The following is a 25,169-nucleotide window of genomic DNA, read 5'->3' as shown; positions in this document are numbered from 1 at the left end:
TATTTTTCTCATTCCACAGAGAGGCACTTGTCTTTACATTTATGGATATATACCAAGCACCCAACAATAGATAGCACAGACGTTCTCAAATATTTGTTGAATGAATGAAAACAAGTATTTCTTTTACTTAATTAGAAAAGATCTTCGCTGAAGAAGTTTTCTGAGATATGTCACGGCCATATGTCTTCGTACTCCAGACCAAACATGAGAAAGAGAATCAAGTGAACATAATTATTTATTTAGATAAATAAGGTAAATGGAAGTTTTACTACTATGACACTTTGGCATGTTTTCATTAAGTTCTTCATGCTAAATCTGATAATGTTTGAAGAGAGTATCATAAATAATCATTAAAGAAAATGAAATAATTATGACTAGTTAGTGTAGGTCTTGTAAATAGACCAATAGATGTAAATAATCAAAGAGGACTTCTTAGGGGAATATTTTAGTAGTATGTCAAGACTAAAAAGAGGACCCAAGCTTGTGATGTAAAGTTGCTTAAAATTCTAATTATTTTAGTACATATTATGAATACATAATATGCCTGATGTATTGCATATATTTTTGCATAGGATTTTGAGTAATTGTGAAGTAACAGTGGAAACTGATAGATTATCTGTTACATGACCAGTAAAATGGTTTTGGAGGGGGAAGTTTATCAGATACGTAATATCACCACATGGTATACATCAAATTATACAAATACAGGGGCGCCTGGGTAGCACAGCGGTTAAGCGTCTGCCTTTGGCTCAGGGCATGATCCCAGCGTTATGGGATCGAGCCCCACATCAGGCTCCTCCGCTGGAAGCCTGCTTCTTCCTCTCCCACTCCCCCTGCTTGTGTTCCCTCTCTCGCTGGCTGTCTCTCTCTTTGTCGAATAAATAAATAAAATCTTTAAAAAAAATTATACAAACGCAATTCAACTCTGTACTGGTGAAAATATAAACTTTTTTCTTTTAGAAAAATTAACATTAAATTTTGAAATTTATGTCAAATTACATACCAACTGTAGGATTATAAAAATACTGGATAAATTTATTTTCTGGCTCTGGTGACTGAAAGGTGTGAACAAACTGATGAGTAGCACTAGTTTCATTTTTTGCTACATCTTCTAGATAAAACGCTTGCTCCAGAAGAATCCGCCACTGTACTTGAGTTCGACGGTGCCTCTGAACTGAATAAATCACCTAAAAAAGAGAACGCAAGGTAGATCTATCAGTGTTCTGATCCAACAGTGTTTCATCTTCCTGCTAGATAGCATGTTTTGGTTATCACATGATGGGGAAGTGTTAGTGGCATCTGCTGGGTTGGGCTAAGGATGTTAATATTCTATGCTATATGCAACAATTCGGCTCCATGAATAATTCTCCCTCCCCAAATACCAAGAGTACCCCTGTTGAGAAACACGCAGTTAAAACACTTCAAAGAATAATGCACAGGATCAAAGAAAGTTTCAAATACACATTCACTCCAAATTCCCTTTTGTGGGCAGTAATTATAAATCTAACTAAAATCATCAGTAAGTAAAAAAGCTATTATTAATAAAGTTACCTGCTTATGTAGTTTTACCAGACTCTTTTCACTTGGATAGGTATTATGCTTTTCATCAAAATCTTCATAATCATCCATGTTCCTACCCATTTTTTCCTGATACTCTGTAGGGCACTAAAAGGGACAAGCAGATTTTTTTTTAATCTCATTTGCAAAAAAATTAAAATTTTATTTTTATTACAAAAGCTTCCTTTCTTGGGCATATCTAATTTTCTCAAAAACATCTTCTTCCTTTATTGGCATCTCTAAACAGCTGGATTTTTAGTTGCTGACCTTTTCTTCAAAATGTTTTAGATGTATTGAGTATCTTCTTACCCCTCTAAATATTAACCTTTATGATCAGATATACTAGCTGTGGTAGGGTAAGGGAGCTAACCTACATGAAGCGACTAGTATTTGAGAGTATTAGGCTTTACAGGCATCTGATGAAACTGTCAATTATTTTCCTAGCTAAAAGTGTAGAAAAATCACAACAAATCCAAGATGTTGAATTTTTAAAAGGCATGGTACAGAAAAACAAGCACATACATGATTTGGAGTCATCTGCCCTGTTAGTTATTCATTACTTACCTGAACTTGGGCAAGTTACTTAACCTACCTGAATAGGTCTCAAAAGGTAGCAATGTAAGAGAAATGATTAGAGAATTGATTCTCGTGACCATCATCTTAGCTGGAGGGAACACTAGCTAATAATCAGCATAACAGATTTAAAATAGAGGAAAAGAAATAGTTCAGCGGTTCTGTGGTTGCAAAGACAATGACTAAGCAGCTCATACTTTGGAAGTATATGAATACCCCTAATTCAATCCCAGTGCAACAAAACCTTAACTGCATGGTTTCTTGTTAAATATCTGTGTTAAATATCTCATAGGGTCATTTGTTTTACGAGGTACTTCATTTATCGTAAACTGTCATGTAAGAAGTGAGTAAAAGAGATTACTGAGGTCCTAGTTTATTAAGGAGATATGCCTGTAGTAACCACATTCAGTGACACTTCGATACTGTGAAGGTCCATCTCCATCGCTGGGTCATAGCGATTATTATACATTATTTAACATAACCTCTATATCCACATTTCAATGAAAAATACTGCCAGTAATTAAATGTCAAACTTGTAATAATAACTGGACAAATTCTACGTGCAGATTACTACTGGTTTATGGTTAACATTTCCACAAAAATGGAAAGGAGATGGGAAGACCTCAGTCATAGGCTGTTCTCACACTTTTATTATAATATGCTATTCTATAAATGTGTATGTCAAAAGAAAAAAGATGAGGAGAATATGATTAATTACCTTTTTAAGTATTGTATCAACACATTTTCTCAATGGGTGGTTATACTTGATGCTTTCATTCACTTTACGAACCTCCTATAAAAACAGTAAGAGGAATAAAAGTATTTCCATTTCTATACAACATATATTTCAAATGAGACTGTTCTAGATACTATATATGTTCTCACAAGTTTAATTTCAACCCAAACTACTCAGCACATACATGAAGCTCCATTCCCTGAATAAAAGTTCCTAAGAACATAAGTTAAAAATACATAGCTCTAGAATAGCAATACCTCCACCCTCGGGTTTTTTACTACTTTCTAAGATTTGCTCCCTTATCGTTTGCTTACTTGGTACACAAAGATGAATAAGCATTATAAAAAGGTCACGAAGGATCAGACAAACTGTGATGCTGTGCTCCTCCCCCTGGCCCAGGAAGCTCAATTATCTCATTAGCTAAAATACAGTGAAGAAACCAGAGGAAGCAACAGGCAACAAACGTCACAAAGCACCCACTCCTTTCCAATGAGTAAGTCCTCTATAGCAGTCACAGCCACTGATTCGTTCCACATTTGTTTAGTAAGAGCACACTAGATGCCAGCACTGTGCTAGGTGTAAAGTCACACAACCCATGCTAGAGGGAGTGGTAGGAAGACATGATGTTACAGGCCTTTAAAGATTGAGGGCTGGTGGTGAGGTCATAAGCAATTTCGTGATTATGAAAGGTATAAAAGGGTCAAGGAGGGGAATCTTTAGAACCAGTAGTTCCCAAAGAAGAACGATATTCTATAATACTAATGAAATCTTTTAGAAGTTGGAACCACTGTTCTAGGCAAAAGAAATGGCATGTTCAAGGGCTGGGAGGCAAGAGAACTGACCAGGGTATTAAAAAGAACGTTCTGATTATAGAGGAGAGAATGGCCCTAAGGGATACAGAGCTGGAGGCAGGGAAACCATCTGGCATATAGACAAAATTATGGAAAAAAAAACTTATATGACAAAAAAATCACTTCCTTTAATATACGGAGAGTGCTTATAATCAAGCAAAAATTGGGAAGACACATAAGAAATACTATTGGTCAATAAATGTCTGGAAAGATAGTCAAGCTCACTAAAAACAATTACAAATTTTAAAAATAAGAACAGTTTTCTGGCAAAATTATATAACCTCTCTGAAAGGTAAATTAGCAATACCCATCAAAATTTAAAATATATAGAACTTATGAATAACCTGTACCAGTAGACATTGCCCCTGTCAGGAGCTTAGCTTAATGAGGAAAACGCACATTATTCAAAAAGAAATGCTATGGCAAGTGCTGCGTAATCTAGCGTGGGAGGCTTTCTGATAAACTGATGACTTAAGCTGAGATAAAAAGCATGAGGAGGGGTAAGGTCAGCCAACCAAAAGAGGGGGCAAGAATATTCCAAACAGCAGGGCAGCCTGTCCGAAGGCCTCTAAGCAGAAGTGCACAAGGAGTTTCAAGGAACTGAAAGAAGTGCAGTGTGACCACGGGGAAAAGGAGAGTGCGCGCCTGAGCAGCACTTGATCAGCCGAAGAAAAGCCAAGCCCTCCAGATGGCCTTAGTGACAGTTTATCTGAGGTCAGTGAATGAGGCCTAAATATAAGACCCGGGTTTTTAAAGACGCTTGCATCAACACTGCATTACAGTTTTCTATTAATAAATTACTTCAAGTTTTGTTGACTTGTTAGCACAACTTTGAATATGAACCATACAGTCTGGTTATTTATTATACATAAAAATACTGTATTTTTCCTTTAAATTCTTGAGCCATATTACACAAAAATAAGTACTGAAACAGTTAACTATTGATATTTACTGTATCTGTTATGAATTTAAGGTTCCTTGAAAAATTCATAACTTTTATAAAGTGTGGAAAGTATTTGAAATATTGCTTATTACCTCCATATAAAATAGCATAACTTCAAGCACTGACATTACTGTGCCTAATCACTAGGCAGGGCAGACATCTTTGAAGTCAGGCTAATAGGCAGTTTTCAGTGGAAATAAGTAGTTGTTCCGCCTGCCCCCGAATTCTCACCTCAAAAAATGACAAAAGATAGAGGTGATCTCTTAGGCCTCGAGCAAATACCTTTTGAATGGTGTGACACAGCTTAGAAGTTTATTAATGCTTCAAAGAAAAGTAACAGACACAGATGTATATACTCGCTTCAGAGAAAAACATATAAAACGCTAACTTGGTTTTTACAAAACTGCATTTGGGAGATTTTTATGGACAGCTGAAAAATATAGTTAATAATCACCAAAAAAAGGTGGCTGAACTTTGTGATGGTAAAAGAGGTAATCAAAACCAGTGTATCTGGAACGTTTTTTCTCAAACTATTCATATTCTTGTTCCATGCCTTATTTTGCACACGCATCAGAGAGATCATCCAAAACCACATATCAGATCAGGTCTCTTCCTCACTGCTTTCAAAAGATAATCTGGACTTTTCAGTCTGACATCATGGCCCTGCTCTTTTGGCTATAATCTATCTCTCAAACCTTACAAGCTTTTAGCTTCACAGCACATTGGCCACATACTGTCTAATTTTCCACTCCAGACAGTTCCAATGGCCAGTTCTGCATACACTTAACACATCAAGAAGACAAGTATTTATTAAGTGATGAAAACATTTTCTCAAGTCTACAAATGTTTAGATAGTCAGAAAAACATAAAGATCCCAAATTCCCTTGAAATATATGGGCAAAGAAACTCATACCTGACAAATCACGTTGTTTGATGGGGGGAGGAAGGGCAGGAGTTCTGCTATCTATGTGGACCTGCTGCTATTTTCAAATCATTCATTACAGAAAGAGGGGTTTCTCACAATATATAAATGTATCAAATTAACACTTTGTGTACTTTAAATTTATACAACGTAATATGCCAAATATATTCAATAAAGAGAGTGGGTTCTAATTAACACAGAAAATTTTCTCCTATCTAAAAACCTTATACCTGTGTTAAAATAACAAAGAAACCACCAATGCCGGTCCTAATTTTCCACATCCTATTCCTCAGTAAAGGGTCTTACTTAACAAACAACAACAGCAAAATCCATCTTTCTTCAGTCACTGATGACTCCTACCAGCCAAAACCAGGTCTTGCCATAATTAGGTGGATTTATATTTCTTGAAGGAATATTGAGTAACTGGTGTAACCCACATTCCTCAAATCTGAAACAACTGAATTTAGTACCAACTTTTAAGGGGGACACTATCAAATTTAAATTATCTTTTTAAAATTATTTTCAGGCACCTGGGTGACTCAATTAGTTAAGTGTTTGCCTTCGGCTCAGGTCATGATCCCAGGGTCCTGGGACAAAGACCCGCCGGGAACCTGCTTCTCCCTCTGCTTCTGCCTCTCTCCCTCTCTCTGTCTCTCGTGAATAAATAAATTTAAAAAGTAAAATAAAATAAAATTATTTTATTACCAAACATAAATTTTCATATTTTTCAAAAAATTCAAACTTTCAAATATAAACATATCAGATATAAATATAAAAATTATCAAACATAAATTATTTCTTCTGAAAAACGTAATAACAGCCATCAGATGCCTGAGGAAATGTAAAAGAATACTATTTGTAGATTTACTCCTACGTTTTGAATCAGCGTCTTCTGCTACCATTCTTACATTTTGTAGGGAATGAATGCAAAAAAGCCAACAACAGATTTTTCAGTCATAACATATACTCTTTTGTTCATTTACTCATTCACTTAAAAAATGGGTGCTGAATGTCTAAGAGTCTAAAGGACCAGGGAAGGCATGTCAGCATAACCATTAATTAATCATCTAATCTGGGAGACCTTTTAAGAGTAAAAGAGGGGAGCTATTCAAAGTTATCCCAAGATGACAAGCATAACCCTGCACTGTTGAACATATTCACACTGAATCTTTGGTGGTTGGAAGGTGCAGGGGACATCTCATGAAACTAAACTGCCAATAAGAAGTCATGCTAATGGACGGGACATTCTGAAGGACTGCATGTCACCAAACGTTCAGGGTACAGCCCATCAATGTGCTAACGACAGCAGCAACAAACCAACCGTGACTGACGGTAAGGTTTAAACTTGCTTACCTCCATGACATCTTCTAAAGTCTCTTCCGCATCCGCTTTCTCTGTCATCAGTTTGGCGGCCTTAAAATACGTTTTCATAAGCAGATAACCTCTTTTTGCTCCATTCCAGTACGACCGAGGAATTTCTACCAAACCATACCCCAGCAACAACACGAGAAGGAACAGGCCCCACGTGTTTGCAGCAGCTATCCCAATTGTCTGAAGCTGGTTCCTGAGAAAGAGGAAACATAAGCAGATAGCTGTGATAGATAAATTTTTCCAAAAGAAATGTAAAATAAAACTAGTATTAAATGGTTTTTCAGAAAACAGCTCTAAAGGATGGCTAGGATTTTATATGAGAAAACTTGTATCTTCCAAGCCTCACCTACTCTTTTAGGAACAGCAGATAATCTGCGTGTTTTAAGAGGAAGTTAGAGCGTGACTGCAGAAATAGACTTTAACACAGGAAATACTGCTTCTATTATAGTTAATTTTAGAGGGGAACGAACCATGAGAGTCTATGGACTCTGGGAAACAAACTGAGGGCCTCAGAGGGGAGAGGGGTGGGTTGGCCGGTGATGGGTATTAAGGAGGGCACATATTGCATGGTGCACTGGGTGTTACACGCAAATAATGAAACATGGAACACTACATCAAAAACTAAGGATGTACTGTATGGTGACTAACATAACATAATAAAAAATTATTTAAAATAAATCAATAAATAAAATAAAATTAGAATCTAGGATAATTCCTGGCAAAAAAATATATGTGTTTTGTCCAAAGAAAAGATATTTTTCATTAGGGGCTATCTTACTCAATATTAACCAAGAGAAGCCTGAAAAAATTTTAAAGCCTAAAAAATTTTTAACTTACATTGAGGCACACTTACACAAATCCCAGGAATGCAACAGTGAGCGTTATCACTACTGGTCTATTTCTAAATTTCTGAGATCCATCTCTTCACATATATTATGTAGGTCACAAGTATAATACAGATTTCAATTTTATTATAATGTCTGAATGTAACATCAGAGAGAAATACACACTCAAACCACAGTCAGAACAAAAATAAAAATATTCACAAGTTCTGGGTCGCCTAGGTGGCTAAGGCGGTTAATGTCCAACTCTCAGTTTCTGCTCAGGTCATGATCTCAGGGTTGTGAGATCGAGCCCCACGTGGAGCTCCAGCTTGCCGTGGAGTTAGCTTGAGATTCTGTCTTTCCCTCTCCCTCGGCCCACCTCCCTCTCAAGTGTGTGTGTGTGCACTTGCGCACTCTCTCTCTAAAATAAATAAATACGTCTTTAAAAAAATATTCACAAGTTCCAATGAAAAAGAAACTAGTTATTTTGTCATATACAAAATTGTACACCTGAAACTAACAGTACACTGTATGTTAACTAACTGGAACTTAAATAAAAACTTAAAAAAAATAATAAAGGTTAATACTTCTAACATGGAGCTATTAGACAAAGCATTAGTCCTTCATCTAATAACTATATTTAAATATATTATTCCATGTTTTCTTCTTACTAATAGGGATTATTTAGATTTCTTTTTGGGGAATCTAGAAAACACATAACTTGATACGTTTCTCAAAGAAATGTCTGTTTATCTGCATATGTGAGATAAAAATAAATTTAAAAAAATGCAAATACACACAGAAACAATGTTAAGAAAACTTTCCTTACCATTCTAAGTGCAAATGTGGGTTTACAGCTACATAAATTAAAAATGCTCCAAAAATCAGCAAATAGGTGCCATAATAGATTGCATTCTCAATCAGTGCAGTTTTGATCTTTCCAGTGATGGAAAACCCTCCTGATCTTGCATATGACTGCATAAAAGGTAACAGAATCCTAGATGGTTGGAAAAAATATGGTTAAAGAAACAACTGATATGTCTGTTTAATCTCAAAATACCAAATTAGGTGAATCTCAATTTTAACGTGTAGTTCTTTTCACAAATATATTTATGATTTTGAGTAATTATTAATACTGAATGAACTCTAATACATGACTGAGTATTTTTGTAATATTAAATTTTGGAGAGAGCAAAGCACATTTCTGGGAGCAAAGGAGGCCACAATGACCAGCAGAGAGTACAACAGTGTGAGGGACTCACAATGAATCTAAAAAAAAAAAAAAGTCTTTAAAGATTTTATGAAGACTTTGGACTGCATTCAGACAAAGAGAAACCTTTTTCTTTACAGGAGACATGATCAAATTGAAGTCTTCTAAAGACTGATAAGGCTTCAGCAGGAAGAACGGACTGAAAGGGAACAAAACTGGGACTATGTGGGAGAGAGTAAGGGGTGACGATGTGGTAAGAAGCAGGAGGAGAGAAAAATGTGAATACACTGATTTGAAGTACTTACACACATCTCAAAGGAGCTACACAGGAAGTAGTTGGCTATCCAGCCCCAGAATTCAGGAGAGAGGGGTAGAAACAGATAGATTCAGGAGTCCTCACCACATCAGTGGTACTGACGTGACACAGGTAGATGAGATTTAGAAGGGTGACTTCGTAGAATAAGAAGGAAAGAGCTGAGCCTGAGCTCTGAGAAAGATTATCTTTTAAAGGAGAGGGAGAGAAACAGGAGGAGGAGAAGCCAGCAAAGGAGATGGAGACAGAACAGCAGAGAGGGATGGGAGAAAACCAAGGAGCATATGGAGGAGAAAACAGGAGAAGGAAGTGTTTCAAAGTGGAGAGAGAAAACAATAATCAAATGCTGCCAAGAAGTCAAGTCAATGAAGACTTGTGTGTGAGTGGAGAAGTGGGGCTAGAAAACAGGGTTCAGTGGGTTGAGGAAAGAGCTGAGTAAATGAAGACAATACATGTAGATAATTCATTTGGGAAGTTTGGCTGGGTAGGATAAACTGGCATATTCATATCATGGAAGATTTTCCAGAAATGAATAAGAAAAGAATGCTGATATACACAATACAACACAGATGAATCTTCCAAATTTGTGAGCCAAAAAAGAGATGCAGAAAAATACATACCAATAACTCATGTTTACAAAGTTCAAAAATGGCAAAACTAATCTATAGAAATGGATGTCAGAATCATGGCTACCTTCGGGAGGATATGACTGGGAGAGGGGTATGTGGGAAGCTTCTAGACGTAGCATAAATATTGTTAAGGTTCTGTAATATCACCTGAGTGCTGGTTATCCAGGGGTATTCACTTTGAAAAAAGTCAAACTAAGCACAACTTGTCACTTTCTGTACCATTTATACTTCAATTAAAAAGTCTCCCTCTGAAAGTGAAGCTGTGATGAGTAGATCAATGAGGTTAGAAGCCAGGAAGTTGGAAAGGATGGCATTTGAGAGATGTTTTGGTTTTTTTCTTTCTTTTTTTAAAAGGATGAGAGAATTGTTTGTGCTTTGTTGAAACTGGAAGCTGCAAGTATAGGTAACAAGAGCTGAAGGAGATGGATCTGTATTTCAGGAAGAGGGATTTCACTCCGAAGTCACTGAGAGTGGCTCATTCTTTGAGAGGGAGGGAAAAGGATGGGTTGATAGGTGTGCTGCTGAGAAGCTGAAAGAGCAGCCATCTGATGACTTCTATTTTCACTGTGAAGTAGAAAGTAAAGTCCTCTGCCAGGGTAGAAGGTGACTGATTCTAGGATGTAAAAGAGAGAGAAAGAGCCACAAAGAGAACAGTAGAGGTATGAGGTGTGAAGTCTTGCTGTGGAGAATGAAGAGCAAGCAGACTAGAGACACAAGGGAGGAAAGTGTGGCAATTCTGAGAGCCCAGACAAGTTCAATGAACATGAATTTACAGAGGGGCTACTCTACTCTGCTGTGTGATTTTTCTCTTGCGATGTTCACTAGCTTCAGTTTTAGAGCTTAGACCCCTGCTAAAATGCTCAGTACGTAGTGAATAATGTGTTTGGAGCACAGGAGAAAAAACCAACAAAGCTTCGAGGTGCCTGGGTGGCTTAGTTGGTTAAGCCACTGACTTTTAATTTTGGCTCAAGTTATGATCTCAGAGTCGTGAGAACGAGCCCCATGACAGGCTCCACGCTGGGAATGGGGCCTTCTTAAGGTTCTCTCCCTCTGCCTCTGCCTCTCCCACCACCCCCTCTCTTAAAGAAACAAACAGACAGACAGACAAAGCTATACTGGGCAGAAACATGTGGAATACATTGTTATTACAGCTACAATTCCAGCTATACAGGGAGGACCAGGTACAAGATGACCAAAGATGGGACCCTAGGGGACACCAACATTTAGGAAATGGGCCACAGAAATAGAACCCGTGAAGGAAGTTCAGCAGGTTGACCTAAGCAGAGAGAAAGAGAATCAGGAGACAATGATGACCTTAGCAAGAGCAGTTTCATGTAAAAGGGACTGGAAGAAGACTGAACTGAGGAAGGTCAAGAGAGAAGGTAGTAACTGGAGGGGAATGGTGACAGGAAAATTTTTTTCTATTTTCTGTTTCTCATTTGTTTCTGTTTTTTTTCTTTTCATTTCTTTTAAGATGGGAGAGAACTGAATGAGCAGAACACAGAATATACAGATTTAAGAAAAAAACAAGTAACACTTGAATAAATTCTAAAACATGAAGGTTCATGAAGAAAGCATAATCTTTTTTTCACTTTAGCCAAAATTAAAAAAAAATTGTTTTATCCTTCACTGCCACTTACCATGTTAAAAACTGTGATGTCCAATATACTACCCTCCAGAAAATTGGCATGATTCCATCAGGAATGTAACTCCATGGCTTGAAACATGGATGTTGGCTGTTCAATAACAATTTATAGCCAATTAATAAATGACAACTACTTAAATTATACAATTAATTTGTGCATGACAAAGTTCATTTACATTCAGATGTTAAATTACTGACTCTAACTTCTATAATTTCACAGAAAACTTATAATTCAAAGCTGACTATCAAATGCAAAAAACACACAGAAAGGAAACAAAACAGTTTGTTCTAGAAGAGGAATGCCATTTAAATTTTCAACTTTCAGTGTATTTTTAATTCTTGAATAAAAAGAAGGCATAATATTCACCTAATAGACTGATAATGTGAGTCTTTAAAAATGAAACTAAATCTCTGATTTGGTTGCCTTTAAAATACAACCCCCTATAAAAAAAATTTAAAATAAAATAAAATACAGAAAAAAAAAAAGTAAAATACACACCCCATTTGTGGGTTTGCTTATTTTCCAGGGAGAGGGGGAAAAGGGAGGTGAAAGACATTAGGTGATTAACTCCTGAAACTGGAGCCCTAAAAATCAGTCACTATAGCATAGCTACCATGGAGAGAGATGCCAGCGTTTGTATATAACTGTTTGAATTTTCTGAAGGTATGTGTATCATAGATTCTTTCATTAATAGTCTTCCTAGACTGTAAGGACATCGTTTAGTCCAGGAGCTTCTAGCAATTCACAACAGCTGCTGATCTATATCCAATTTTTAAGATGCTTCAAAGGGCAGTAACATCTACATTTCAAATTTATCCTTATTCAGGTTAGATTAAAAACAATAATAAAAGCTGCATAAAGAAGCATTCAGACACTACTTAAAGCATTGGTAAAAGCTACTGTCAACATTTATTAAAGTTTTTTACTTGGAAATTTGATAAGAATTTTACATAACCTTTCGATAATTCAAACTTTATTTATTCTCAGTTTAAAACTATAAATGATTTCGGGGCGCCTGGCTGGCTCAGTCGGTACAGTGTGCAACTCTTCATCTTCGGGTTGTGAGTTCGACTCCCGTGTTGGGCATAGAGATTACTTAAAAATAAAATCTTTAAAGGAGTAAAAATAAAAATTAAAACTATAATAATTTCAAAGGATGCACGATATGAAAGGAACATCCTACACACAGAATAATCTCCTTACCCTTTATACAACCTTGTAAGTCAGGCAAAAGAGAAAATGAATGCCCCATTTTTTAGACCAGAGAGAGGCTGAGAAGAAAAATAGCCATTGGAAGTCACATTCTTAGTAAGAGATAGAACCAGGGCTAAAAAAATCAGGTCTTCTCCAAGTTTCTCCTTAGTGTCTATTAAAAGGCCTTGTGTACCAACAAACATTTAAAATTTATTTAAGATTTAAATTTAGATAGAATACAAAGTAATTAAAAGTCTACTAGCAAAGGATAGAAGTGGGATGGGGAGGATAATTAGAGAATGAGAATTAACTTTTATAAAATCCAAATGGTAAGAGCTGACAATTTTAAAGCAATTTTTCTCATCTACCCTATTTTTAAAAACAAACAAACAGGAAGCAAATACCTGGGAACCGGGGTAGCAGTGGCATACAATCCTGTGATGTTGCTATTCTCAGGAGGGCTGGAGTTTGCAGCAGCATGCTTGCACCGGTTGTATATAGTCTAAATCAATGAACACATGGTTTAAAAATGAAAACCAAAAGGTTACCAGGTACTTAAGGGATACTGGAGGGTATCAACCTATCCACCAATTACCTTCCTGGCTATGCTTTTTAATGATCAAATTCCTATAGAAAGATTCAAATACAAAATATTCAGTATAGCTGTCTTAAGAACTAACATATCTCAAGCATGCTGTATGATTACCATTGCCTTCTGAATTGCAAAACTCAGTTTCACCTCTTACCGTACTAACATCCAGAGGCAGTATGAAGACGATAAGAAAGCAGAGATACCAAGCTAGCAGTGTTCCGACAATTACAAGTCTATGCTGTTTCTTGAAATCTCCATATCGATGAAGTAGGAATAATGCCAGAAAAAAGACAAAAACAATCTCGAGTCCCAAAGCTGCACCACTCATTATTGAATGTTCACTCTGACTAACCAAAGTCACTCATGTACAGGTCTGGGTCATATCTGTAAACTGGAAAAGGAAAAAAAAGGAGCATTAACAAAGGAAATAAACACTTGGAAATTTCCTAAATACTCCTTTATTAACGTATTAATACATTCTTCAGAAAATTGTCAGGCTTTACATTGAACTATAATAAAAGGAAAAGGATAATTCCTATTCTCAAATATATATCATTTTTTAAAGCAGATCTTAAAAGTTTCACACAAATTTTATCTTCAGGAAAAAAGTTATCTTAATAAAAATTACACTACTTCTAAAAATATTACAATATAAGAATACTAAATGTGAACAGTTTTAATAGCATCATTTGGAGTTTGTTCCTTAAGGCTGTAAGTCCCAAAAGAAATTTTAATACAGGGGCGCCTGGGTGGCACAGCGGTTGAGCGTCTGCCTTCGGCTCAGGGCGTGATCCTGGCGTTATGGGATCGAGCCCCCACGTCAGGCTCCTCCGCTATGAGCCTGCTTCTTCCTCTCCCACTCCCCTGCTGTGTTCCCTCTCTCGCTGGCTGTCTCTATCTCTGTCGAATAAATAAATAAAATCTTTAAAAAAAAAAAAGAAATTTTAATACAAATACACTATTGACTAGATCCTAGGAAACTGGATATTTTCTAAAATAAAGTTTTCTAAGTCATCCATAACTCATTACTTAAAATGTTCCGAAAGACGGAGAGAGAGCATGAAAAAGAGCATTTGAAGGTAACATTTCCTTTGTTTGAAACAGTTTTATTTTTTTGTGATAATCTCGTCTAACAAATTTAACAATTTGAAATTCTTACTTATTTACTGCTTCACAAAATACAGTTGACCCCTGAACAACATAGATTTGAACTGTATGGGTCTACTTCTGCACAGAATTTTTTGATAAATAGAGTACTATCAATGTATTTTCTCTTCTTTATGATTTTCTTAATAACATCTTCTTTTCTATAGCTTACTTTATTGTGAGTATATAATATACCTACAATATACGTTGAATCATTATGTTGTATACCTGAAACTAATATAGTGCTATATGTTAATTACATTTCAACAAAAAATGCTCCTACTATAAAATAAATATCAAGTTCATCCAGTAAAACACACACACACGCATACACACGCGCGCACTGTTAATCAGCTGCTTATGTTATGGTAAGGCTTCTGGTCAACTGCAGGCTATTAATAGTTAATTTTCCAGGGAGTCAAAAGTTACCACAGATTCTCAACTGGACAGGGGATTGGCACCTCTAACACCGCATTGTTAAAGGGTCAACTGCATACTTACCACTTCCCATTTATCTATATAAATCTATTTTCTTTAAAGAACGTTACTATTAAATGCAGAAAAATTTAACAATGATTATTGAATACAGTCATACACTTGAGAATATTTTTAATTATAAATGCTGATAATACAGACATCAGCAATGGTTTGTTATCTCTCTAGTCTTATAAAATAATATACCCTTTTTTTTTTAAAGATTTTATTTATTTGTTTGTCAGAGAGAGAGAGAGCACAAGTAGGGGGAGTGGCAGGCAGAGGGAGAAGCAGGCTCCCCCTGAGCAAGAAGTCCAAAGCAGAACTCGATCCCAGGGTCCTGGGATTGTTTGTCTATAGACTAACTACAATATTCCAAGGAATTAATATCTTTTTTTTTTAAGATTTTATTTATTTATTTGACAGAGAGAGAGAGAGACAGCCAGCAAGAGAGGGAACATAAGCAGGGGGAGTGGGAGAGGAAGAAGCAGGCTCCCAGTGGAGCAGGGAGCCCGATGTGGGGCTCGATCCCAGCGCCCTGGGATCACACCCTGGGCCGAAGGCAGACGCTTAAAGACTGAGCCACCCAGGTGCCCCTCAAGGAATTAATACCTTAACAGAGAATCAGATTGTGATGCAGAATAAAATAAGGCAGAATCAATAAAATACTTCAAATTAACATCTCCAACCAAAACTACTTATAAAACAAATAAAGAAACTTCAGGTATTAACAGGATAAATTTAAATTCATGTAAGAAATATCCTTACATGGAATACCACAAACTAAAATCACACATAATAAAACTATTTTCTTCACTATTTCTTCATATTGTTGAAGTACTTTCTATTCCTCTGTGCATTTCAACCAATATTTTCATATTTCTTAAATATCTAAAATTGACCCCTTTTCATCACTCTATCACCACATCCTGCTGTTTTTCTTCAAAGCTCTTATCCACCGAATATAATGTATATTTACATTTATTGTCTCCCTGCAACCCTTTCCTCCTCACCTTCACCCCCCAGACTTCATGAAAGCAGAGACTTGACTATTCAATACTATATCCCAAGTATCTAATACAGCGTCTAGCATACAGTAGATATTCAAAAAATATTTGTTGAATGAATAATGAATAAAAAACTTACTCTGTACTTCAGTATATACACTGTTTTTATTAATGCTGACTACAAAGGCAAAATAAAATTCCTGTTATGGTATCCAAAATTGATATTACAAATACTTATTGCAACTCAAAGACTTACTAAAACTGTCATTACCACTTCTCAAAATTTCAAATTTCACATTCTATGAAAAAAATCTATACCATCACAGTAAGAGTTAAGTCAAATCTTATTTGTAAGCCAAGAAAAGATTAAGTGAATAGCTCAATATAGAATGTGCTGATGAAAACCATCACCTCCTTCAAGATTCAGCTTTAAAAAAAATAATTCAATGTGAATTTAAATGTAAGACAGTTATTATTTGAAAATCCCTTCACGGTTTGACCTAGATATTTATTTACCTGAAATTGTCCAGTCCAAGGAATATGGTAATCATAGAAAAAAGACTGAATATCAGAGATTACCAAGGAAATGCCAAAGTATGGCAGAAGCAGATGATAAAATATTTTTGAAGTGTAAGAAATGAAGTTTGTTAAGATTATTTCAGAACATTAGAAATTACTGTAATATTAACTGGAAAAAACCTCAATTCACAGATTTTTACATTTATGATGATATGCATAAAAAAACTAAGACAAAAGATGAAATATATGAAAACATTAATAATAGGTGGTAAGATTACAGGCATAAGCAGACAACAAAATCAGTTATAAACTTGCCACTAGCTACTAATATTTTTTTACAATGGTTGCCAATTTTTCAGCCTGATTCATAGTACTTTAAAATCTTGCAGATGAATAAACAGAATTTGGATCTTTTATTCTAGTAATAAAGAAATGATCTGAATACATCTCTTCCCATTCTCAGTGTATTAGTCTCCTATTCCTGCTATAAACAATTCCTATAAACTTAGAGGCTTAAAACAACACCCTTATACCACAGTTTCTGTGGGTCAGGTGTCCAGGCCCAACTTGGTTCAACTAAATTCTCAAGATGGAAATGAAGATGTCAGCAGGTCTGTGCTCCTCTCTGGAGACTCTGGGGAAGAACGTACTTCTAAGTTCATTCAGGCTGTTGGCAAAATTTGGTTTGTTATATTTATAGGATTAAGATTCCCATTTCCTTGCAGGCTGTGAGCTGGCATTTGCCCTTAGCTCCAGAGGCCTCTTTCCAGTCTTTGCATGTGGCCCTGGGTATCTCAGACTTAGCAATGGCTTGTCAAATCCTTCTCAGGCTTGGAATCTCAGACTTTCTCTTCAACTCTCAGCTGGGAGAAAATTCTGCTTTAAAGGGCTCATCTGATCTCATTGGGAAAATCTGGATAATCTAGTCATATTAGTAATCAAAACTGTAAAAATAGAATTCCTCACTTGATGAAGGCATAGATATCCTTGGGGGTCTACTATTCTGTTTACCACACCATCTATTTCTGTTCAAGCTGAACTTCTGTTCTCTTATTATGACACAAGGTTAGGCCTAGGGGTCCCACTAAATCGGAGATAAAATTGGGGTTTCCCTAATCTGTGGTGAGAATATAATAGTTTTAAAGTCTGTATCTTTGACCTTGTACCTAAACTCAAGTGAGGAATTATTTTTTTTACAGTCCAGAATGATAGTATTTTCCAAGGTTCTCTATGAATTCCTATATCCTATAGCTTGTTTTGGTTATTTCAACTGAAAAGTTTTGTGTTCAAAGCTAGGTGCACCTTATCCTCCATCTGATCTAGTTACTTATATCTTAAATTCATAAAATCACTATTAATTAAAATCTAATAAAAATAAAGATTAGACAGCTCAGGTTTGGCTTACTGAAAAAACTCATCACCAGGGAGTATATATAGCTATTTGGCAATATACACCAAAGACCTTAAAACAGGTACATATCCTTTGTCCTAGCAATTCCTCTTCAAATAACTTAAAAACCAAAATGTGAACAAAGATTTATCTATAATGTTATTTTTCATGTCACCATTATTTCAACAGGAAAACACAGAAACAACTTAAATATTTGTACTGAACAGTCCAGGCCAGTCTTAACAATGTCCTCCAGTCATATCGCTGTCCATTGTCTTTTTGAAAAAAAGCAGCCAAGGGCTTCATAAATCACTAATCCTGTTAATGTGTCCATGACTCATGGGAGCAGGGATCTGTGCTGAGTCCCCTGCACGTGAGTTAAGGACTACATAACAGCAAAACTCAATTGCAGGCAGTGATTCGAGGAGGCCACCAGATTCCCCCAGTCTAGAAGAAAGGTGAGATCCACAGGGACACTTTAGAGATGTCAAAAGGGACAGGGGTGGGGTCTGAGGGAGTACACATAAGAAACACATAGGACAAATATACACCAAAATGCTAACAGTGGTTGTCATAAAATGGTAAAGAGATGATTTCTATTTTCTTCTTTGTGTTTGTGTGTGTGTAATTTTAAATAACGAACATTTATTGCTTTGTAATTTTAAAATTATTTAAAAAAATCAATGTAGTAATATGAAAGTAAAGCACATGGTAAATAGGAAATGAGAAATTCTACTGTGGTGTTGTGTCTCCTTACACCAGTTAGAATGGCAAAAATTGACAAGGCAGGAAACAACAAATGTTGGAGAGGATGTGGAGAAAGGGGATCCCTCCTACATTGTTGGTGGGAATGCAAGTTGGTACAGCCACTCTGGAAAACAGTGTGGAGGTCCCTTAAAAAGTTAAAAATTGAGCTACCCTATGATCCAGCCATTGCACTACTGGGTATTTACCCCAAAGATACAGACGTAGTGAAGAGAAGGGCCATACGCACCCCAATGTTCGTAGCAGCATTGTCCACAATAGCTAAATCGTGGACGGAGCCGAGATGCCCTTCAACAGATGACTGGATTACGATGTGGTCCATATATACAATGGAATATTACTCAGCCATCAGAAAGAACGATTACACAACATTTGCAGCAACATGGACGGGACTGGAGGAGATTATGCTAAGTGAAATAAGTCAAGCAGAGAAAGACAATTATCATATGGTTTCACTCATTTATGGAACATAAGATATAGGAAGATTGGTAGTAGAAGGAAGGGAAGAATGAAGGGGGGGTAAACAGAAGGGGGAATGAACCATGAGAGACTGTGGACTCTGGGAAACAAACTGAGGGCTTCAGAGGGGAGGGGAGTGGGGGATTGGGATAGGCCGGTGATGGGTATTAAGGAGGGCACGTATTACATGGTGTTATACACAAATAATGAATCACGGAACATTACATCAAAAACTAAGGATATATTGTATGGTGACTAACATAACATAATAAAAAATTATTATAAAAAAATAAAATAAATAAATAAATAAGTCACAACTATTTTAAAATACAAATGTTTTGTTACACTTTGGGGAAACCCGGGTTCCAAATCCCAACTTTATTTAATTGTGTAATTTTATGCAATTTATGCTGTTAAGTGAGGATAAATAATCACCTCACACAGGTTGCTATGAAGATGAGATACAAAAGTGAAACACCAAATAGTTCTAGAAGCAGAGTAGGTCCTCAAAAAATGCTAGTTGCTCATCACCACCTCCTTCATATCACGTGCTCCTAGAAGATAACTAGCTGCTTCAATATTCTCAAAGCAAAGCTTTACACTACAAAGCTTCCTCTCCACCATCCCCTCAAAATATGAATGGATACCAATTGCTTTTCGCTACTCATTCGCTGTGGTTATTACTACAGCCTGGGCCTACCCTGATTCCTATAAAACAAAAAATGATCTCTGCTCCAAGAAATTGCTCCCCTTGCCTCTCTAAACAAATGGGATTACCTCTCTAGGTCTACAAGGTCACCCAAACACTCCTTCAACTGTCTGTTGTAAAGAGAGAGAACACATCTCAGAGTCACATCAAGAAAGTGTATTAAATACGCCAACGTCATGGAGAAAGACAATGCCATTCTTCTGGCACAAGATCAAAATGGACCATTTGCTGACCTGTAACTATATATAGCTGTGCAAAAATATATGCAAGGGCAAAAGAGGAAACATGCCTGTGACCACAAAAGTGGTCCTTCTAGTTAATATTCCTTAAATATTAAAATAACGTGTTTAGGTTAAATGGCAAAAATGAAAGAAGAATGTGCAAAAATTTGGGGGCAAATCAAAATTCAGTTCCATGTGATTAGAAATTGAAAGAGAAATTCAAAGCTATCATAGTTTGGCATTAACACCACAGCAGCAAAAGTAGATTTTACTCAAAATCAAAATGCCAGTTCATTCATTCAAATCTTAGCGCTTGAGAGCCAAACATAGTCTACCTTTCAAAATACCAGTTCTGAAAGTCTTTAAACACTTAAAATCCAATTTAGTCCTCTGCCATTATCAAGATATCGTACAATGCCTTTCATAATTACCCTGTTAATGTTACCGACTTGGGGTACTGTTTCCCAAGTACTTTATGGTTGATAGTGGGTTTTTTTAGGCTAAACACACTTAGAGTGGAAAATTACAGGTTAAGATAATTTTGGAACTTGAAGCATAACTCAAATATCTTCAAAAACAAAGAGAAAGAGAAAGAAAAGACAAGAAGGAAGGATGAAAGGAAAGATTTGTGGTAGCAACTGAATAAGAAAACACAGACAAAAATTTTGTCCAAACCTAAGATTCTGAAGCTGAATGAAAAATTTCTATCCAGAACCTAATGATGCATCAGACTTAGACTGTGCTAACTTATGTATGTATCTTCATTCAGATATGTGAAATAATAAAAACTAGGAGAAAACTCAAGATCTTAATAATGAAAATCAAAAGTATCAGAACTACATGTGAGTGTTGTGAAAGTCAACAACTCTCTACCACCGATGAAAAGTTAAATCTTCCGAATATAACCACCATTATTCCATTTTAAGATTCCAGGTATAGGGAGAATTAGGCTTAGGATATACCCAGAATACCACAAGAGAATGTGGTTCCTACTGAAAAAATACAAAACAGTTGCAGTATTTTTTGAAACCATTTTCAAAAAGTAAGCTGAGTTGCTAAACCAACCAGGTAAAGTGAATTCCAAAGTGTGACAAGCCCTTCTGAAGAAAGACAGACATGTACAAAGTGCCTAACCTTTGGCAAGACATGAGAGAGAAAGAGAAAAACCACGTAAGCAAGCAAGAAAAAAACAATTGGAATTGTAATGGATTCTTAAAGATTTCATGTAAAGAGATTATAAGACTTATTTTGGTAATTAAAGAATAATCCTTAGAATCCTTCTTAATAAAATAATAATAAAAAAAAGAACAGCTAACATTTAGTACGGGTTTACTAGATTCCAAGCATTATGCTAGCACTTAACATACTTTATCAGATTAGACTGCACAAACCAGTAAGAAAGGACTATGAGTATCCTTGTTTAACGAAGGAAAGGGTACAGAGAGTCAGTAGTTTGTCCACATTCCCACAGCCAGTGAGTGGCAAAGCTGGGGTTCAATCCTACTCATCCTAACTACAACTGGGATACTACACAGTTTTTTTTCGAATCCGGACATACTTTCTTAATGCAACTTAAATTGTTTAAATAATTTCTTTTGTTCGGTTTTTTGAGTGAACAAATTAGAAACATTCTATTAATTATTCCTTTAGATATATCAAGATAGAATGCTAGAAAAGTCATGTTTAATATAGAATTAATATAGTGAAGTCTTTTCACCTTCCAAGTAAGATTGCTGTATTACTTAACGGTAATATTTGACTCTAATCTACATAGGGAAGGTAGAAAAGAAAACATAGAGCAAATTAGAATAAAGAAAGAACCCTTCTGTTCTTGCTCCAATCTGTCCATCACAGACAGCATTAAACTACAGAGATCTAAAGATCTACTTTAAAAATAATGAAGGGAAAAGATCCTTTTAAAATTTGATTGGCAGGAAGAAACTTCTTGCTATATAATCAATCGTTCTTGGTCTTTTGTTCCCCTAAGCTAAATAACACTAAAAAAAACCTAAAGAAATCTTTAAGATTTATTTCATGCTTCGATGGAACTAAGAAAAAAAGCACATCCCTCTTCTATTTAAATACAATCTCTTTTGTTGTATTTGATTTTCAAAAAGAACGCTAATATACTACTGAATATATACATAGCTTACAGTGAAATGTAGTTTCCAGTCCTTTTTGGCTCTTCCTGTGCCCTGATAATATTGACCATATTGTCTATTTTACAATAAACACTTTCCCAATTTACAAAGTCACTTTGTATTCTATTTCAAGCTTCCAAAGAGTACTAACAATTACTCACTCTAGTGTCATTTGCAGAGATTTAAAAAAATTGTAATTTATTTGTTCTAGATACTGATCTACTAATTCTTGTTTTAGAAATTTAGTTACACCTCTCACTAAAATGGGACATGGGTGTGCTGAGCAAGATCAAATAAATAAAATTAACCAGGAAAAAAATAATCCATATCAGTAGCAATCACAATGTAATTCTTGAAAAAACCAGACTGCAGTATCTATGTAGCTGATAATCTCATCTTTTCAACAGACACAATTCCTTATATCAAACAGACTCCCATGTACCAATTTAATCTTTTATTTACTATATAAAGAGAACAGCCATGATTAGAATAATGCAGGAAAAAAATGATTCCTATCGCAGCAAGCTAAAGTATTTTTGTTACCAGGGCAAACAGTTAGTAAAATATCTATTCTGGAATTTGAAGACTGATTTTCAAAGTTGACAGGCTTTCTTTGAAGTCCTATAGAGGACCTCCTGTCCACTAATTCAGCTATTTCAAGTATTCTCAGAATTAAAAATGTTCCCTGGCTTCTAGGAAACCACCTGCTAAACCTACTACTAGAATATTTCTCATCTTTAAATTTAAAATCATCCCATTAGATCTTCCTATCTATAAGATCTAAGTTATATATCAAAACTTTGTTTATTCTCACGGTGGCGTTTTAAAGTATTTTTTCCTTGTTTCTTTCTCCTCCAGTAGTGTATACATGCCCTCTGCCTTACTGACTTTCTTGAAAGAGACTATAACTTTTTTTATATAAAATTATGTTCTCTAATGAGTTGCAATTTTAAAGGAAAGGATGTAGATTTCAAACGAAGGCAACTGCTTTCTCCTTAGCCAAAGTAACATAAAGGTAACTTTATGTAAAAAATCAGAATGTTGCCATTTAACAATATTTTCCATAACATCAGTTTAATTTATTGTGAACATTCAGCCTAGTATTTTCACCTAGTTTAAATCAACTTGGGCACATTTCCCTTCTTTACACCAATTTCACTTATTTTCAAGAGAAAAACTGAAGATTCGTGAACACCTTAATCAAGAAGTGGTCACTTTTCAAGCTAAGCACCAAGCCTGAAACCAGTACATACCCGGGCAAGAGAGGTTCAATTCTAGCATAAAGAGAATCACTTTTTAATGGTATGTCATACTACTTTTTAAGGTATATCATACTGCATACTGAAGTAATACTCTAATATTTTTGTGATGACGCGGGTCTGCTTACTTCTGAACTTTATAAATCCTCTCCATTTTTATGAGGGTTGGAATTTATTCCCCTTCTCTATTCCACTGTTTTCCAGGGGTCACAGTTATGGTACAGTGTGCATAATGGATTTCGCATGGTCATCCTACCTCAGAATATGGCACACTCCCTCCTCTAACCGCCTCCAAACTCTTGGCCCAGATAGGCTAAAGACAGCTCGCTTTTAGACGGCGACGCAACCCGACGTGGCCGGCTGAACGCAAGCAACAGAATGGCTTCGCTGACGGCCCCTAGCGTTACTCTATAAAGCCCTTTGCAAACATACAGTCACCTTATTTGTTCCCGGGCTGGCATTTATGAAACTCGTCAAGGCTGCAAGGGGATGCGCAGCTTTCCCACCGCGCACAGGAACCAGTATATTCTCCCGCTCCCCTAAAATTAAACCACCTCCTCTCGTTCGAACTGCGCTTTAGTTTACAAAACGCTATCACAAGCGTTGACTAGACCCTCACGCCAAGCCAGTTGTTGAGATAAGACTCAAATCCGTCATGCCTATTTTACTGCTGAGGAAGGGATCCTGTGCACAGACCCAGTGCTAAGGGTCACTCTCTCCCCGATGGAGGAAGCAGCTTCCCGGCGGACGGGAGAGCAAGTGTGACGCCCGCGGCCCGCATCCTCTCACCTGGCCGGCGGACCCTGTTACCGCCTCCTATCAGTGGCCGGGAACGTAGGCCCGCGGGGGCGGCTGCTCGGGGTCTCCGAGGTCCTCTCGATCTCCGCCTGCGCTCGGCCTCAGACCCCAGCCCCCAAAGTGCCTCAGGCTCTCCCCATCTGTCTCACCGTCCGATCTTGCCAGACAGCGTCTGGAAGGACCGTGAAACTCCGCGTCCGCCCCAATCGTCCAGGATCTGGGACCTAGGGTCCGAGACGACGGCGGTGACGATCACTCAAAGGCCTGCAGGCTCTGGGGTTAGGAAAACCCGTCCCCAGTCAAGCGGCTGACATTTCCCCAGGCAGCCCGAGCACCGCCCACTTCCGCTTCCCCGCCCACCCCGTGGGTAGCCCAGCCCCGCAGCCGCGGGGGGTTGTGGGTATCTCGAAGGCGGGTAAAGTAGCAAGGAAGGAAGCGGCGGAGAGCGTCCTGAACTACGAGGCAGAGCAAAAACTACGGTTCCCAGCAGGCAGCGGGGCCTCAGACGGCAGCGGCGGCGGAGAGCGAGAAGAACCCTGCGCGCGCGGCGAGGATGGAACGTTGCTAGAGTTCGCGGGTCTTGTTGCTGGGGGTCGGAGCTGCACGCCGTGAGCAGCCGCGCGCCAAAGCGGGAATCCCGGAGGCGGGCAGTTCTACAATTAATGCACGCATTTAAAACTCCAGAACCTGTGGACACCATGCACAGGTAACCCGATTGCAAAAGGGGGCAAAGAGTGAATGAACCGTCTCAGTTCTAGGCCGCGCATACTGCTACTTGCTAATATTGTTACAAAGGCTGTAAAGTGAATAGTTGCTTAGCTCCTTTTTTGGGAAAGCGTGGATGGCTGGATGCTTTAGCGCGGTGATCTGCGTGCGTTTTATTTGCCTTCCCTTATTGAGCTTTCCTGCTACTGTTTTCC

The 25,169-nt window shown here is 37.1% G+C and overlaps 2 protein-coding genes across 7 annotated transcripts in view; one reads left to right on the top strand and one right to left on the bottom strand.

The window, feature by feature from the left end:
• LMBRD2 (LMBR1 domain containing 2) overlaps positions 1-24,586 on the bottom strand; it is a 46,113-nt gene extending 21,527 nt beyond the window's left edge. For 3 of the 6 annotated variants that reach the window (XM_011230042.3, XM_002923360.4, XM_011230045.3), the window contains exons 1-9: positions 24,241-24,585; positions 13,516-13,752; positions 13,174-13,271; positions 11,570-11,665; positions 8,607-8,774; positions 6,936-7,146; positions 2,849-2,923; positions 1,552-1,665; positions 1,004-1,187 (exon numbers count right to left, since the gene is read on the bottom strand). In XM_011230042.3, coding sequence (XP_011228344.1) covers positions 1,004-1,187; positions 1,552-1,665; positions 2,849-2,923; positions 6,936-7,146; positions 8,607-8,774; positions 11,570-11,665; positions 13,174-13,271; positions 13,516-13,689 — 1,120 coding nt within the window. In that variant the 5' untranslated portion in view covers positions 13,690-13,752; positions 24,241-24,585. Of the gene's footprint in view, positions 1-1,003; positions 1,188-1,551; positions 1,666-2,848; positions 2,924-6,935; positions 7,147-8,606; positions 8,775-11,569; positions 11,666-13,173; positions 13,272-13,515; positions 13,753-24,240 lie in introns of all 6 variants that reach the window. The other 3 variants (XM_011230044.3, XM_019803937.2, XM_019803936.2) reach the window with 2 other exon arrangements.
• A 142-nt stretch (positions 24,587-24,728) lies between these two features.
• SKP2 (S-phase kinase associated protein 2) overlaps positions 24,729-25,169 on the top strand; it is a 33,641-nt gene continuing 33,200 nt past the window's right edge. The window contains exon 1 of the mRNA XM_002923371.4: positions 24,729-24,955. Coding sequence (XP_002923417.2) covers positions 24,912-24,955 — 44 coding nt within the window. The 5' untranslated portion in view covers positions 24,729-24,911. The remainder of the gene's footprint in view (positions 24,956-25,169) is intronic.

The sequence above is a fragment of the Ailuropoda melanoleuca genome, chromosome 3 (genome assembly GCF_002007445.2).
Source record: "Ailuropoda melanoleuca isolate Jingjing chromosome 3, ASM200744v2, whole genome shotgun sequence".
In the NCBI taxonomy this organism is placed as follows: domain Eukaryota; kingdom Metazoa; phylum Chordata; class Mammalia; order Carnivora; family Ursidae; genus Ailuropoda; species Ailuropoda melanoleuca.
Note: the sequence above shows the minus strand (reverse complement) of the source record. Positions and strands in the feature narration are given on the sequence as shown.